The sequence below is a fragment of the Mercurialis annua genome, linkage group LG1-X (genome assembly GCF_937616625.2).
Source record: "Mercurialis annua linkage group LG1-X, ddMerAnnu1.2, whole genome shotgun sequence".
Lineage (NCBI taxonomy): Eukaryota > Viridiplantae > Streptophyta > Magnoliopsida > Malpighiales > Euphorbiaceae > Mercurialis > Mercurialis annua.
In genome coordinates, this window is record NC_065570.1 from 73386226 (window position 1) to 73402863 (window position 16638).

General features: G+C 37.7%; 4 protein-coding genes across 5 annotated transcripts; 1 reads left to right on the plus strand and 3 right to left on the minus strand.

Moving 5' to 3' along the window:
• Nucleotides 1–253: 253 nt before the first annotated feature.
• LOC126664211 (glutamate receptor 3.3) lies at nt 254–5173 on the plus strand. Its single transcript, XM_050356487.2, has 8 exons — nt 254–487; nt 862–908; nt 1355–1711; nt 1789–3134; nt 3229–3506; nt 3778–3809; nt 3916–4325; nt 4438–5173. Exons 3-8 carry the CDS (start codon nt 1447–1449, stop codon nt 4897–4899), a joined length of 2793 nt encoding a protein of 930 aa, XP_050212444.1. The 5' UTR covers nt 254–487; nt 862–908; nt 1355–1446; the 3' UTR covers nt 4900–5173.
• Nucleotides 5174–6004: 831 nt separating this feature from the next.
• Nucleotides 6005–8601, minus strand: LOC126660124 (glucan endo-1,3-beta-D-glucosidase-like). Its single transcript, XM_050353470.1, has 2 exons — nt 6265–8601; nt 6005–6141 (listed from the first exon to the last, which is right to left on the minus strand). The coding sequence occupies exons 1-2, from the start codon at nt 7676–7678 to the stop codon at nt 6110–6112; spliced, it is 1446 nt and encodes a 481-aa protein (XP_050209427.1). The 5' UTR covers nt 7679–8601; the 3' UTR covers nt 6005–6109.
• Nucleotides 8602–8697: 96 nt separating this feature from the next.
• Nucleotides 8698–13064, minus strand: LOC126660112 (serine/threonine-protein kinase/endoribonuclease IRE1b). 2 transcript variants are annotated; one of them, XM_050353449.2, is made up of 6 exons: nt 12687–13064; nt 12335–12590; nt 10839–12253; nt 9984–10156; nt 9611–9857; nt 8698–9462 (listed from the first exon to the last, which is right to left on the minus strand). In XM_050353449.2, exons 1-6 carry the CDS (start codon nt 12830–12832, stop codon nt 9012–9014), a joined length of 2688 nt encoding a protein of 895 aa, XP_050209406.1. In that variant the 5' UTR covers nt 12833–13064; the 3' UTR covers nt 8698–9011. The 2 variants fall into 2 exon arrangements, with proteins under 2 accessions (XP_050209406.1, XP_050209415.1); XM_050353458.2 differs by lacking the exon at nt 12687–13064 and having other exon boundaries at nt 10839–12267; nt 12335–12423.
• A 607-nt stretch (nt 13065–13671) lies between these two features.
• LOC126660134 (glyceraldehyde-3-phosphate dehydrogenase GAPB, chloroplastic) lies at nt 13672–16338 on the minus strand. The gene is made up of 9 exons (XM_050353478.2): nt 16129–16338; nt 15919–16023; nt 15487–15648; nt 15243–15410; nt 15007–15167; nt 14734–14795; nt 14610–14659; nt 14121–14527; nt 13672–14019 (listed from the first exon to the last, which is right to left on the minus strand). The coding sequence occupies exons 1-9, from the start codon at nt 16225–16227 to the stop codon at nt 13884–13886; spliced, it is 1350 nt and encodes a 449-aa protein (XP_050209435.1). The 5' UTR covers nt 16228–16338; the 3' UTR covers nt 13672–13883.
• Between the last annotated feature and the right edge of the window lie 300 nt (nt 16339–16638).

Consider the following 16638-nt stretch of genomic DNA (forward strand, 5'->3'; position numbering starts at 1 on the left):
GTTAAAACTGTTAAAAATACAAAGAGTAATTAAAAAAAATTAAAGATTTAGTTATAAAGTCGGTTTTGTTAGTTTTAGTTTTCTAAAGTTGAGACTGAAACCGAACTGACTTAACAAAAAGCTAAACCCAAAACTGAACCAACCTAATTTATCACCGAACCAATCATCGGTTGGGTCAGACAATTTGGGCATGGGTTCGATTTTAAAAAGAAATGGTGGACTAAATAATTTAAAAATGAAATTGAAAGAAGAGGCAAGAGGGAAAAAAACAGTAAATACAAGTTGCTTATGTCTGGTTGCGAAGACAAAATTCAGCATCTCACTTATTTCAATCTATTATATGGATTTATGTCTTTCATTCTCCCCATCTTCTCGCCGCCAACTCCAAAATTGTCGTCTTGATTTGAAATTGTGAAGACTTAAGCAGTTAGCTGATACCTGAATGCTCATACTTCCTCTCCAAATTGTCGGAATCTATAATTTTCAGGTGAGATTGTAATCTTTCAGTTGGCACCTTTTCTTTTTCTTTTTAAAATTCTCTCCACATGGCAAGCAGAACACGTTTGCTTCAATTTCTTTCTTCTTTTACATCTTATTCAACTTCTTTTATATATATCTGCTGGAACACCGAGGATGTGATGAATGCCTGGTGCTAGATTTTGGCTGAGAGAATTCAAACGAATGGTGTTGAATGTTGATGTTTATTATTGTCTACTGCTGTATGTATACTGTAATATTAAATGACCTGTTGCAGTTTCTTTTTATCATTTGTTTCTAATCAAGTTCAGAATTCATTTGTCTGTGTCTCCTTTGAATTTCTTGTCAATAATTATAGATTTATGTCTTTTCTATTTTTTTCAGAAACAAGGTTGCTCATTCGTGGTCCTCTCATTTCACATGCGTTTCAGGTAAGCCGTGAGTATTCACCTTTTTTTTCAATGTTATTTTGCGGACTTAACTGCATCAGAGAGCATATGTTTTGTAAAGTACAATACTTGGCTTCATGAACCCCACTTTCTTTCTAATTTAAGTATCAATTCTATGAAGTGTAAATATGGACATCTGCTTATCCATCATATTTAGGGGCTTCATTTTGTTATTTCATTATTCTCCCTCACCCGGCCTACAAAAAAATAACTGAAAATTTCCTTATTGGTTACTTGAGGTGGTGATTTTGCTGGTTTTTCTTCTGCAAAGTGGAAGGTATTTAGTTATTGGTTAGTTGCAGATTAGTATTCTTCTATATTTTTGTAAAAGGAGCATTGGGTACTTCTAGTCTAATTGTTGCATCTTTGCAAATTTCTTTCTACTAAATTTGCTCGCTTAGTATATATATTTTTTATCACCTCTGTAGAACCCTCAAGTCAACTGAGTGCAAATTCTCTGTCAGCAGCTATGAGCAAATTCATTAAGGATATATGAGGATACGTGCGTAGTTGATCTGAAATGAAAGTCGTCGAGTTTGTTTCTTTTCTCTTTGTCTTCTTTGGACTGTTTCCTTGCGGCTTAACTAAGAATGTTACTGCGAGACCATCTGTGGTGAATATTGGAGCCATTTTTACAATAGACTCTACTATTGGAAGAGTGGCTCAGCTTGCCATTCAGGAAGCTGTCAAAGATGTAAATGCAAATTCCAGCATTCTGCGTGGAACCAAACTTTCTGTCAAAATTCAGAACTCCAACTGTAGTGGTTTTTCGGGTATGGTTGAAGGTAAATGTCTACCTACTTCTGCTTTTTATATTGATAATCTTTACTACTAAACATAAACTAAAATGTCTTTCTGACAGCTTTACGATTCATGGAGACTGATGTTGTCGCCATTTTGGGGCCACAATCTTCTGTAGTAGCTCATACCATATCCCATGTTGTAAATGAACTCCAAGTTCCTCTTTTATCATTTGCAGCAACTGACCCCACCCTCAACTCCCTTCAGTACCCCTTTTTCGTTAGAACAACACAGAGTGATTTATATCAAATGGCTGCAGTAGCCGAGATTGTTGATCATTATAGTTGGAAGCAGGTGATTGCAATTTTTGTAGATGATGATTACGGAAGAAACGGAATATTGGCTCTGAGCGATAGACTTTCTCAGAGACGGTGTAAAATCTCTTACAAGGTGGGTATTCAACCAGAAACTGGAGTAAATAAGGAAGCTATCATGGATATTCTTGTTAAGGTTGCATTAATGGAATCTCGTGTTATTGTTCTTCATGTTAATTCTAAGCTGGGTCTTACAGTATTTTCTGCAGCAAAGTATCTTGGGATGATGGGTAATGGGTATGTATGGATAGCCACAGATTGGCTCTCATCTTATTTGGATACATTTTCGCCTCTACCTTCCGAGACAATGGACACGATTCAAGGAGTCCTTTCTTTGCGTCACCACACACCAGATTTGGATAGAAAAAAGTCATTTACCTCTGGGTGGAGCAAGTTAACTGGCGGTTCCTTCGGGCTGAATTCTTATGGACTCTATGCATATGATTCTGTCTGGCTGGTTGCTTATGCAATGGATGCATTTTTTGAACAGGGTGGTATTATCTCATTCTCTAATGATTCTAGGTTGAGAACTGCTGAAGGAAGTAGTAATCTTCATCTTGATGCAATGAGCCAATTTGATAACGGAACACTTCTGCTGGAAAACATATTGCAGAGTAATTTTGTTGGTTTAACAGGTCCTGTAGAGTTTGGTTCAGACAAATCCCTAATTCTTCCTGCTTTTGATATTATTAATGTAATTGGTACTGGGTTCAGGCGGATCGGTTTCTGGTCAAACTATTCTGGATTATCAACTGCGCCTCCTGAGACTCTCTATGCGAGGCCACCAAACCGTTCTAGTGCAACCCAGCAATTGCACAGTGTTATATGGCCTGGAGAGACACTCTTAAAGCCTCGTGGATGGGTTTTTCCTAGCAATGGGAAACAATTGAGAATTGGTGTTCCAATTCGGGTCAGTTTCAAGGAATTTGTATCCCAAGTGCGAGGAACAGACATGTTCAAAGGTTTCTGTGTTGATGTGTTTACATCTGCTGTGAGTTTATTACCATATGCTGTTCCATATCAGTTTATCCCCTTTGGAGATGGTAAAAAGAACCCAAGCTACACAGAGCTTGTGAATTTGCTCACAGCTGGTGTAAGTAATACATCATAAATTTCTTGTTCAAAATTTGGAGTCAGCTTTTTTTTTTCCTTTCCAATTTACTGAATCCTTATAATATTTAATGCAGTCCCTCGATGCTGTTATCGGTGATATTGCTATAGTCACAAATCGAACAAAAATTGTTGATTTTACACAGCCATATGTATCATCTGGATTGGTTGTTGTGGCTCCATTTAAGAAGTTGAAAACAGGAGCCTGGGCTTTCATGCAGCCATTTCGTCCGCTTATGTGGGCTATCATCTTCTGTTTCTTCATTGCTATTGGTGTAGTTGTGTGGATTTTGGAGCACAGGACAAATGATGAGTTCAGGGGTCCACCTAAAACACAAATTATAACCATTTTATGGTGAGTTTTTAGAATAAATTGACATCAGCCAAATTTGTGCTAAGTTACTGTATGTTCCATTTTGTCGGATTTCTAGCATTCATTTCTAGCAATAGCAAAGAACCCTTATTGCAAAAGGAACTCGTTTATATGATTATCTGGATGATTTCTAGAACTCTGTGTTTTTTTGGTGAACTACTGAACTCGTAATTACCACTTAATCCCAAATATCATCCTGTAAGTGTGCAACAATCTGTTATCTAATCTTTGTCCTATTTGTTAATGGATGCAGGTTCAGCCTCTCAACTCTATTTTTTGCTCATAGTAAGTGATAGTTTTTTTTTGTCTTTTTTAAGCTTTTGTTGAGTTATAAGGATGCATCATTTAGTTGATTTGAGTTCGAGTATAATTTTGCACTTCCTGTCTGCAGGAGAAAACACTGTCAGCACATTGGGTCGTTTTGTGCTATTAATATGGCTCTTTGTGGTTTTAATAATAAACTCAAGCTATACTGCAAGCCTGACATCGATATTCACGGTGCAACATCTATATTCTTCTATTCGAGGGATTGACAGCTTGAAGGAAAGTGATGATCCCATTGGATATCAAGTAGGTTCTTTTGCCGAGTATTATTTGAGCGAGGAACTTAAAATACCAAAATCTAGGCTTGTTGCCCTTGGAAGTCCTGAGGAATATGCTACCGCCCTCCAACGTGGTCCTGAAAAGGAGGGCGGCGTTGCTGCTATTGTCGATGAACTTCCTTACGTTGAACTCTTTCTCTCATCCGCTTGCTCTTTCAGAATTGTAGGTCAAGAGTTCACGAAAAGCGGCTGGGGTTTTGTAAGTAATCATTTCCTGGTTTATCTTTTGTATACTCATCTCAAATCAGAGAGCACTAAAATTTAAAGTTTAATGTTCTTTATAATTTCTGATGATTACTTTTGCATATCAGGCGTTTCCACGGGACTCGCCCTTAGCTATCGATATGTCTACTGCAATTCTGGAGTTATCGGAGAATGGGGATCTCCAAAGGATCCATGATAAGTGGCTGATGCGAAGCAGCTGCAGCTTGGACAGTTCAGAACTTGAATCAGATAGACTGGAGCTCAAAAGTTTTTGGGGACTATTTCTCATTTGTGGAATAGCTTGCTTTGTTTCTCTGTTGATATACTTTTTGCAGATTATACTGCAGTTAAATCGTCGTGTTCCCCCTGAAGAATTGTCTGCTTCCCCTAGTCAAGGTACCTCCTCACGCTCTGGTCGCCTCCAGAAACTGCTATCGATAATGGATGAGAAGGAAGACCGGTTTAAAAGCAAGAAAAAACGGAGGAAGCTCGAAAGATCACTATCAGAGAATGATAGAGATGCGGAGTTGGCAAGAACAACAAAAAAGAAAGGAATAGAATTGACGTGAAGAGCAAGCAACATCAACCTTAGTGCTGCTTCATTGTTTAGCCATTGATGTATAATTACACACACACACACACACTTGATTTTTCAAATGTTTATTTAGAGTCCTTGTCATGCAGGATTTTTAGAACATACAATTTATGTTATTAACCATAAGGGGAAGCTTAAATGAAAAGTTAATCCCTTTGAGATCAAAATGTAAAGTAGTTACCGGAAAAAGCACAGCACTATTGACTTCATAACTGATGGATGGAGATAAAAGAATATTTTAATTAATATTTTCTTTGTTTCATTTTAAAAATCTTGTTTTTATTTTAAATGTCCTATTTTAGAAGTACTATTTCTATTTTTAAGTAAAATTTAAGTTAAAATTATTCATTTATCCTTTATTTTACTATTCAAATGAAGGGTTAATACTTTAAACGTAATTTACAAAACATCATTAACTTGGACATATAATTTTATTTTTTCTAAAAATGTATGTAAAAAATAATTATATGTTTTAGATAGGACGAACGGAGTACAATTTTCTGTTTCAGGACATGATGGGCAAATATTAACTTCGCAGCCATAAAAGACGGTGAAGCGAGTATGTAACCTTTTGCGCCATTTTCGGACAAATCATATAATTTATGATCAACTAGACCAGGGAATATTTTGGTAACACAAAATATGGGTATAACCAGTGTTTTAAAAATCGACAGGGTGACCAAATTGATGTCTTCGGTTTACATTTGAATCGGTTTAATCAAGTAAATAAAAAATAAATATTAGTTCAATGTAAATTTAAGCAAAAGTGTATAGCTGGACACAATTGAAACGAAATCTTGCGTTTTAGGATAAATTAGATAAAATTAAAAGTTTAGATTTTATGAACTTTTATAAAAGATTTAGCCTATTTTTTTTGAGTATGGCTAGACCCGGAGAGTCACTACAACAAACAAAAAATCATGAAAGAGGAGCTACTAAGCCAAGATTCCTTCCCCAAGAAAAGGTTTTCAAAAAAAAAAAAAAGCCTTTGATTAGGGAGACATCATCAGTTTCAACATGTGCAATAAAAGACGCTTTTTTTTTATCAGACAAACCAACAAAATATTCAAAATCCGCAATGAAAGCAAACCATTTCTCTCTCTATTAAAGTTTTTCATCATACAATCTTTCTTCCACTACCAATACTGAGAAACACTACCATGCTTATCGTCTGCTTTGTAATGTCACTGTTGACGGTACCGGCACCTCCCATAACCTGATCATCAAAGCAAATTTCAGGATCACAAGCAGGCAAATTATTAACTATCTTAGATTTTAGATTAGAGCTTTATAAAAACTTAACCGGAATTAAATTAATTTGTTAGTGTGATGAACCTACTTGGATCACTGAAGGTGACAAGTCCAGTTCCTTTGAAGTCACAGTTCCAGTAGTTTCTTCCATGTATCTGATAGTATGCATTCATGGCAAATGATGCATGAGCATAGACTTTGTCTGGTGCAAAACAGTCACCGCTCTCGTAAATCTCTCTGCAATCCACGCCGCCTGGTCCGCAGCAGAAGTCGACAACAGATTGAAGAACCTTCTCATCGGCATGGGGTTTAGCCACACACCAAACGGAAGGACCTCTTGCTCCACTCGACATTTTCTCACCAAACTCAAATGACCCTCCATTGCTGCAGAACTCGCAACTCAAATCCACTTCATACACTTTGGACCCATCTCCATTAAAGATCCCAAAATTCCTCTCACTGACATCGCCTTCCTTTTTGTTCTCGTTGAACAAAGCAAACACATATATATCTATTTTATCCTTAGGCTTCATCGGTGTTCCTTTACTGGACTGTGCACGTTCAATCAACCTTGTGTTATAAGTCTTCGCATTATCAGGCGTAGCTGCAGTATCGCCCTGATCCCCCTTGGAAGGCCAACCGCTTTCCGAAACAGTGATATCAATACTCTGATTTCCAAACCCTAAGGCATTGATAGCTGATCTTACAGCATCAATCTGTGCATCTAACATATTATTGTAGATATACCCTGCAGGGTCACGGACTCCAGTAGAATTTCCAAGTAAAGCATACTGTAAATCAACAGAATCAGGATTGTCCCTGTAAGCAAAGTATGGATAGGCATTGACCATAAATGAAGCACCAGTTTCAGCTAAGAATCCTACGATGGAGGTCATGGTTGGCATAAGTGTTGCGGCAAAAGTAGAAGCTGAAGGAGGAAATGAAGAAGCTAGAATAGCCATGCTATGTGGGGTTGTGACCTTGATTTTACGGTCAAGTCCACGTGCTACTAGCACGGCATGCAAGTTCTGCATGGCTTGGACTAGATTACTTGGGCGCAGATGGTCAGGATCTGAAGTTAAATACTCATTGCCTACTGCAATGGCCACTATGGAAGTGGCAGGAATGAAGGGTGCCACACGGCTAGCAAACCACTCATCGGCTGCTGATACATCCGAACTGATGTTTGCCACGCGGTCATTCTCAACAGCAACAATGAGGTCTATTCCAGTGTTGGTTAGGGCTTCAAGGATTTCAGGGTTGGTGTCGTAGATTTTGACCTTGTCAATAAGTGTGGATTCAAGGAGCTGAGCTACTTTCTTTGGTGACGGAAGGTTGTTTCCAAGAGTGCCATAGTTTATTCCGACACCTGAGACTTTCTGAAACGGGCTAAGAAGAAAGAAGATGAGGAGGAGGAGATATGGAGGAGCCATTGTGGTTAAACTGAGGCAATAGAAAATTGCTGCGGATATTTGTACTACTTTGAGGAGAAAAAATGGCATTGGCTTTTGCAAGAATGCTTTTCCTTGCAAATATTGTGGGGTTTGAATCAACCATGTGAATGTACGTTCTAAAAGGTCTTCATGAAAATTAAAAAAAGAAAAGGGTACAGAAAAGTTATCATGTTATATGTGTCAGACAAGAAATTTTCAAACCTCCAGATTGAAAAAAGATATGAGTGGGCCATTAATGTTTATGTACACAGTACTGAAAATTAAAATGATATGATGATTTGTGCAGTTCGATTGGATCCAACTGTGATAATGTAAACAAGCATATATACCCTTATCCAAGTTTGAACTGGTCTTCGGTGTGTTGCGTTGTGTGTCTCAATGAACTAATTACTGATTAAAAACATCACAGTAAATAGATTAAATAATTAACACAAAATAAGCTTCGACTTGAACCTGGAGACATGCCAAATTCATGGAAAGCAGGTGAAACAGGAATATCTTTACCATCTCAGAAAATCTTCTACTCCTCCGGCTCGAGTCAAAAAGGCATCTTCATTTCATGAATAAGAATGATCACTCGGTGTAGGTAGAGAAGGTTATTACAACCTTGCAATATGCGAAGGCTATCTCACCATTAAAATAAAGCTTTTATAGTTCCAGCAAGCAGATAGAATCATTTACAGCACTAAACAAACAGTCTGCAGATACATTCTTTTAAAATTGACACAGATTGCTAAGAAAGCCTATACACACCATGCAACAACTTTCTCATTTATTTATCAGAAATCCCAGTGTTTATTACCACAAAATCTAGGGTAAGAAAGAACTCCCTTTCAATGGTGGAAACAGAAAGGCTAGAAGTAGAAAAAGTTGCATTATTAACCAGGGAGAGAGGGACACTGACCTTGTTCATCGTTTCTGTTCTACTGGGAATTTGTCACCACTCACCAAATGAGAAGTCTAATTCCCATTTTTCTCTTCTTTGGAATCCTTCTGTTGAGCATTTTTTGATCTTGAAAAATAAACCTGTACCCGAACTTAAAATCTTAGAAATCAAACACAATAAATAGGTGAAGAATCAAAGTCGTTCATTTATAAGAACCATTAAATTATCCAAGTACTACAGCTACAATCTAAGGATGATAAAACAGAACTGATGTACTAATTAACAGCACAATGTTTGCAAATTACTGGGGTGTGAAAGGTATATTAATTAGTTACATTTACATGATTGATATGCAATTATGTACAACAGGTTTCGCAGCAACATCAGACAATATCTGCTGCAGGATGGTACAATTTCAGCTTAGAAAATCCGTGAGTACTCTGGTTAGAGAAACATAAGTGCAGCAAAAGAAGGGAAAGAAAAGGATGGGGTCCTTTAGATTTCACTGCTCTCAGTGTATTTACGAAAAAATTCCTCCTCTTTGCAGCATCTACACATAACTTTGTAAACCTCAATCAACAGCTTTGGAAATCGGCATGAAAAATAGTTCTCAAATCCTTCGGGATAAGATCCTAATAATTCTTTGATCTCTTGCGGAAGTTCTCTGTAGTGATGTGACTTGTTGCGTATGACCCGCAATAAGTCACGAACGCTATCATACTTGTAGCGCCTATAACGACCAATGTTGTTAATAAATGCTGCTTCCATCTTTTCATCCCATTTCCCATTCAATGCCAATGTTCCGATGCTTTCTAATGCCTCTAAGATTTCTGATTCATTCTCTCTATCTTCCAGTTCAACCCTGTCGCTCATATCTTGAAGAAATAACAGTCTTTTCTCAGGTGTCCAGAACAAAGGGTGGTTCAATACCTCCAGAGCTTTTGGCCTACAATATGTTAAGTCATTACCATTATTGCACAATTTAGCAATCATATGTAAATATGAAGTGTATAACTGTAAACAAGAAATGTGGAATGTCAGACTATAAGGAGATTCTTAAATTTTGGATTTTTGACAGTTCAAAATTGTCTTACCTCTTCTCTGGGTTAGAATCTAAAAGACACGAGAAAAGATCCACAGCTTCTGGTATATTCTCTACCAGGAACAGGTCTTTCCGGTCATTGACAATATTTACATCACGTTCAATATTGTCACCGTAAGGGTGCTTTCCCCCTGTGAAACAGAAAAATAGAACACATCCCAAACCAAACAAGTCTACTGCACGTGTTTGACGACCTTGGAGGAGTTGTTCGGGTGCTTGCCAGCCTGAACTCCCATAACCTGCAGATAACCATAATAACAATAGTAAAAAAAAAAAACATTTAGCTTCAAATTTCAGGCAGCAAACATTGGAAAGATGGAGTAGTGATATTTTTGCTCAAATGATGGAATGAATGACATACTCACCAGTTATATTGTGAGTCAATGAAGACATGTCCCCAACAAGACGCTTGCTGATGCCCATATCAGAAAGCTTAGCACGGTAGGACTTCTCATTGATGATCAATACATTCTGAGGCTTCAAGTCACGGTGAATGATTCCAAGTTCATGCAGATGAACTAGCCCCTGAACCACATCCCTGCATGAAGGTGAAGCCATTAAAAGTTCTGCAATTTGTTTGTGTTGAGGTAAATTAATTGATTATGCAGTTGAGCGAAAAATGGAATACCATATCAAAAATGTTATAGTGCTGTCATTAATTAATAAAAGCAAGATATTCGAATGTCTAAATGCATAATCATACGATAAAAGTTCGCGTCTTCTGAAGCTCTAGTGGATAATAGATACACAAGAGTTCCAGACCATTTCAGATGAGGTTATTTTTACAATATAAATAAGCAGTTACTACAATGCAGATTATTCATTAACAACAGTCCCAATAAATAAGAAGTTTTCTGATTGTGAGAAGGTCAACACGTGAACAAGATAGAAAGGTTGATTGAGAAGGCTCGCTAGCAACTATAAATTAATTTCAGTTGATTTTCATTCATACACTCTTTAAAGAGCGCCTTCTCCTGAAGATCATTGAGTCCATTTATAGCAAATATTTTTTCAAAAAGTCCTCAGCTTAGTTAGAAACACTGCCTTTCGCACGTAACAGCACAATGATAAAAATAATCTTATAATGGCAGAAGAAACTTGTTGGTAGTATAAACCTCGCAAATACCAAAGTAAACACTAAGTTCTTTACCTAATAAAAGAAAAGGGAGGATAGCACTAGCTTAAAACACATATTGTGAAAATAAAGAAACTAAACTGACCTCATCAGCCTTAATAACTGTGGTGAAGGTTGCCCATTTGCCTTCCACAAATCAACATTTTTGTTACATTCCAACACTGAATATAATTGAACAGTAGACTCAGGCGAGTATTTGGAATGTACATCTTGGGAGACTGCTCTGTTTTGAAAGGATTCAGAATGCACAAAAATGAAGTCATTTAAGCTGCAAATACAACGCTCCAAAGCAAGATAAACAAAATCTTGATCATACTCCACTCCAAACCATCTAACAATATTTGGATGTTGATCAGAAGCAATAAGGTTCTGTATTTCCTTCAAAGCCACGTCATGATGGGTCTGCACAAGTCGTTTAACAGCCACAAGGCGACCGTCATAAATTCCCTCAAGCACAACTGTACCGTTACTCCCCTTTGCAATTTCCCTATTGGAAACAATTAACTTGCCAATTTTGCGTCCCTCTACAGAACCATCAAAAACATCTCTAGCATCATTCCCAAGCTGGAGATATTTCTGTCTTCTCTCACTGTTAGGACTGTTCTTATTGTTTCCTGATCTCTTACTTTTCTTCTTTTTCGAAACTCCAGTTTCTGCTTTAAGTTCCTCAACTGGCTTATTCAACTTCCTCTGCTTTCTAAATGTTAAATAACTGTAAAAGACAGAGCCCATAATGGACAAAATGGAAGCAATAATGGGCCACGTAAGAGATTTTGCAATAATTTCAGAAGGTAAAGTTGTACCATTAATTATACCAACATTTCCACTAAGCAAACCAATACTCCGAGAATCAACAGCCTCAGATGCAGGCAAAGCAAGTATAGGTCTGTCTTTATGAGCAGGGAGAGCTAATGGTGATCTTTGAACAGGTCCCAGGGAAAGAACGTGATCGGGAACAGGCAAAAAGCGAGGTCCCCCACCAAGATGAGCAAGTGCTAATCTATCAAAATTTAACAAGCTAGGATCACGAATTCGAAGGACAGCAGTCCTCATCTGACAAGGAAATTCAATATCATCCGCATCCTCATCTACACTTGAGGAAAGCCCAGTTAAAGAACTACTAAACCCTTGACAACGGAACTCAGCCTCGATATCAGCAAATGCCACATTCCACAAGACTTCACTGGAATTCGGAGAGTGGTGTTGCAGTACATAATCTGTCCTTGTAACATAAACCAGATGCCGAACAGTTCCCAAGTCAGCAGCAGCAGCAGAATTCACCAAGCCAGCATCTTTAACTAAAAGAAGAGCCTTTTTTCCGACATGCTGCGCCCCAAATGTAGAAGTAGCATTGTCCAAGCCATACGTACGAATCACTGTTCCAGTCTTAGCATCAACAAGAAATGCAGTGGTTCTTTTAAATCCCAACGTGATCTCCCCATCCTCTGCTATATGAGGAGTCATTTTAATATATTCTTCAGCACTGAATGCAAGTTTTTGCTGCGCAACAATACCTATACTTCATTAAATAACAACCACGGTAATCTAAAGAGCAGAATGCAACTCAAAAGAAATGCATACCAGTTTGCCAAAGCGTTTGCTATGGACATAGAGTTCCCAATCATCGCCACAATCTATATAATAAAAGTCATTACTGAGTTCAGAAGCACTATTATTATTAATATTATGGCTGCCATCATTGCTGTTAGACTTGGCCTGATAAGAAGAATAAGTGGGCGAGCCAGATGAGAAAGACCACCGAACTTTGCCTGAGTTAGTGTCCACCAAATACACAGTTCCGTCCAATGCTGCCACTAATGCTACATCTTGTTGTTTCCTAAATTAAATTCAACCCGAAACATAACAAAAATTAAAAATGGAAACGCATATAAAGAGGCAACAAAATTTTCAATCAAAATTAAAATATACTCACGGTTTTGGAGGCAAAAAAGACTTGAATATCTTAGAAATCTGGTTGTTGTCGGCGGTCTGAGAGATGGCTGAATCTAAAGAAGTACTTCTTATCAATGGTAATAATATAACCAGAAATAATAGCAGAAGTATGAGAGAACGTCTCATGATCAGTGAGATATTTTCATATAAATAAAATGTTTTTAAATTAAAATTGGGGATTAGGGTTTTCTAATTCCGGATTTGAATTGCAGAATTAGGGATTTTAAAATATGGGAAGATGGAAGCTAGCTGATATCAATTTTTACGTTCGCTCTTGATCTGTTACGCTAGATTTGTTGTTTTTGGTTGGCGTTGACTCTCAGAGTAAGTTTTTCTGGTGTGGTTACGACTATATGTATACGGTGAGGTGACACTATATGAAACGTGCAACATCTTGATTGCCAGATGACGATCTGAGATTTTGTGCTTTGGGCCGTCGCTAGTGTTTTTCTCATCTGGATCAATAATATGGGCTTTTATAGAAGCCTTTACGGCACGTCGTTTTTACGCTACTAAAATATGGATAGCTGAAATATCATTTTGGTCCTTAAAGTTGTTCAAATTAACGAATCAATTCATATTATAATCTTGTAGCCAAGTAGCTCCAAATTTGACAATTTCCAGATTTTCCATTTTGTGGAAAAAAAGGTTTTAAAGAAATCGTAAGCAAGCAAATCAGTGAGATTCTAGAAATCATGAAGGAGATGTAATTGCAATCTTGGTGCTCACATTAGCATCATCATTTTGTTGTCGTTCCGAACTACTTTTTTTATCAGAATTTTATTGATGAGGAGGATGAAATACCACATCGGTATCTTTTTATCGGAAAAATATTTTCGAATTGTAAAAAGTTAATGGTTTGTGTTCGACATTATTTAGACACAAAATTCGTGTTGCATTGCAATTGCAGACTATATTAAAGCTCCTTATTTGTTTTCCAAGTAACCTATAATTAAGTTGATAGATAACAGAAATTATATTCCATTACAATTTCAGATGATTGAATATATTTGACTACAATTTCGGATGATTAAATTTATTCCAACAAATATGATCCTCTTTCATAATTAGATATCATACGAGATAGATAAGCATTCAAGTTTTGTAAAATCTTGATCCCGACAAAGAGATTAACAAAAAAAATCGAAAAATGTTTGTGATGAATCATCACCATCACTTAAGATTCGAAAACTTTGCACTCCTTATCGGCTGGGTTAGTCTCGCAGTACTCATCCAATGAGCCACCACTTCCTGCTGCACTTGCGCCGGGCCACTTGGCTGCTACCAGATGAGCCAAATCAACAACTCTTTGGCTGAAAACAAGAATCAACACAATCACATTTCAATTTGTTTATATAAAACACTATTAATTGTTTGAAAATAGTATCGGGTAATTGAGCTTATGTATACTGACCTGTATCCCCATTCATTGTCATACCAAGCAACAACCTTGACCATGTCATCTCCCATGACCATAGTCAACGAGGAGTCAATGGTTGTCGAAACATCGGAGCATCGGAAATCACAGGACACGAGAGGAGTATCACACACATCCAAAATGCCCTTCAATGGCCCATCTGCAGCCTTTCTGAAGGCTGCATTCACATCTTCTGCTGTGAGGCCCTTGTTCGCAACATTCACGACCAGGTCAACAACTGATACGTTTGGTGTTGGTACACGAAGTGCAATTCCATTGAGCTTTCCCTTGAGCTGGGGCAGCACTAGAGACACTGCCTTGGCTGCACCGGTGCTTGTTGGTACTATGTTCAGTGCTGCAGCTCTAGCTCTCCTCAAGTCACGGTGCGAAGCATCCAACAGCCTCTGGAAAATCCAACTCGGCCTTTCAGATTTCTGATGCAATTATATAAGATGGAAAATCCGACGGTATATTAGTTTCGTTTACCTGATCTCCGGTGTAGGAGTGAGTCGTTGTCATTGTTCCCTTGACAATACCTGCAAATTAAAATAAATTCTTGTTTTTCTGCATTCCAATTAATGTACTGACTATGGAGTGAGTTGAATCATACCAAACTCCTCATCGATGACCTTCGCAAAAGGAGCCAGACAGTTTGTGGTGCAAGAAGCATTGCTGGATGTTATACAAAAATAGTTTATCAGCTGACATTTGTTTATTCGCAATGTAACATGCTGAAACTTGAAACAACAAAATCGACATTTTTTTACAAGAATAGGATATAAGAAAGTTTCAGGAGCCTTTATGTAACAAACCACATAAACTAGGATTCAACAACTTTTTATGCAGCATAGCTCATACTAAGATAAATGTATAGGATACCGACCTTATAATGTTGGCTACGTCATGGTCGTAATCCTTTTCGTTAACTCCAACGACATATGTCGGAATGTCAGCACCTTTGGCTGGAGCTGTAATGATGACTTTCTTGGCTCCAGCTTGAATATGTTTACCAGCACCAGGACCATCGACAAACACTCCAGTACCCTGCGCATATAATTTACGAGATCATCTTGCAAATGTTTCCAAGTGACAATGAGCATCAAGCAAGAGACAGCTTACCTCAATGACAATGTCAATTCCAAGCTCAGCCCACGGAAGCTGAAGAGGGTCTCTGTTGGCGACAACCTTGATGAGTTTGCCATCAACACTGATGGTGGAATTATCCACAATTTTTACATCTGCTTTGAAAGTTCCAAGCATTGAATCATACTTGAGCAAGTGGGAAGCCTGATTAATGTCCATTATTAGTTAAACTAATTCTTTCTTCGAAAAGTCAGAATTAATTTGATAATTGATATCTTACATTCCTGACACCGCCACTGTCATTGACAACAACTACTTCAAGGGGAGAATCTTTACGACCATGCCAGCATCTTAGGAAGTTCCTGCCAATGCGTCCAAATCCATTGATTGCTACCTTCAGTTTGGCCACTGTTTCTGCTCTAGCAGGAGTTGACACAGCAACCTGATTTTTCGTTCAATTTCCCACACAATATTAACCAGAGAATCAATACGCAGGATTGAAAATATTAAAAAAGATCAAACATGGCTACACTAAAAAATATCAAGACATTGTTGTTTCTTGTTTCAGTATTAATCATCAGACTGAAAAACATGTTCAATGTATACGTATGTAGCAAAATATTAGAGACAAACCAACACAATGAATCAAAATAAGCTAGTTATGAGCTTGAAATGGCCATATAAAAGAAAAAGCATGCAGTGAAAATAAAACCTTGGGGGTCATTTGAGCAGCCACCAAATCAAAGAAGGAGGCCTCATTAGCATAGACCGCGCAGGAAGTGGCTCGTAGCCCAGAAAACTCAGCAACTTCTACCCTCTGCAGAGAAAGAGAGAAAATTTCATAAACTATACTACAGATCATGCATCAGTATACAGTGATAAATATATGCATATATGTACAAGTAGAGAGAGAGAGAGAGACCCTGGAGAAGCATTGAGAAGAAAAAGAGTGGGTGATCTTGGAGGGAAGTCTGGTGCTGGCTGGGATTCTTGAAGGAGCTAGAGCTGCATGAGTGGCCATGGTTGCAAAACTAAGCACCAAAACCAACTTTCTTGCTATATATATACAGTTGGACACTTGAACTGTATTTTTTGCCAGTTAATTCACTTTGTAAATATTATTTATTTCTTTATAGTTATAAATTATTTATGCAAGTAACTTGTGTATAATATGCGGACTGAATTATGTATGCAGATATATGAGATAAGGTGATGCTTTGAGGCCTTAAACATTTTAGCTTCTCAACCACATAATTTTTTCTCTTTCTAGTCTTGCTCATTTTGTAAACTTACTTCCTAATTGCCACAATCATCTAGAGTGGACTTTAGCTCATGAAACATTATAGTACCCCACATGTAGGGGCGGAACCAACCGGAGGACGGAGTGCTCGGACGGTCACACCTCTTTTAATCGTCTCATTTCGCTCCTCTC

Bases quoted from the DNA above. Each gene is read 5' to 3' on its own strand.
- LOC126664211 (XM_050356487.2), top strand. From the start codon at position 1,447: ATGAAAGTCGTCGAGTTTGTTTCTTTTCTCTTTGTCTTCTTTGGACTG. The intron at 3,810-3,915 runs GTAAGTGATAGT...TCCTGTCTGCAG, and splicing joins AACTCTATTTTTTGCTCATA to GAGAAAACACTGTCAGCACA. The intron at 4,326-4,437 runs GTAAGTAATCAT...TTTGCATATCAG, and splicing joins CGAAAAGCGGCTGGGGTTTT to GCGTTTCCACGGGACTCGCC.
- LOC126660124 (XM_050353470.1), bottom strand. From the start codon at position 7,678: ATGCCATTTTTTCTCCTCAAAGTAGTACAAATATCCGCAGCAATTTTC. The intron at 6,142-6,264 runs GTAGGTTCATCA...TTTGATGATCAG, and splicing joins TGTCACCTTCAGTGATCCAA to GTTATGGGAGGTGCCGGTAC.
- LOC126660112 (XM_050353449.2), bottom strand. From the start codon at position 12,832: ATGAGACGTTCTCTCATACTTCTGCTATTATTTCTGGTTATATTATTA. The intron at 10,157-10,838 runs GTCAGTTTAGTT...ACCTTCATGCAG, and splicing joins CAGTTATTAAGGCTGATGAG to GGATGTGGTTCAGGGGCTAG. The intron at 9,463-9,610 runs GTAAGACAATTT...AACATATTGTAG, and splicing joins GATTCTAACCCAGAGAAGAG to GCCAAAAGCTCTGGAGGTAT.
- LOC126660134 (XM_050353478.2), bottom strand. From the start codon at position 16,227: ATGGCCACTCATGCAGCTCTAGCTCCTTCAAGAATCCCAGCCAGCACC. The intron at 14,660-14,733 runs GTATGATTCAAC...TTTAATTTGCAG, and splicing joins GGTCATCGATGAGGAGTTTG to GTATTGTCAAGGGAACAATG. The intron at 14,528-14,609 runs GTAAACGAAACT...TGGATTTTCCAG, and splicing joins ACTCCTACACCGGAGATCAG to AGGCTGTTGGATGCTTCGCA.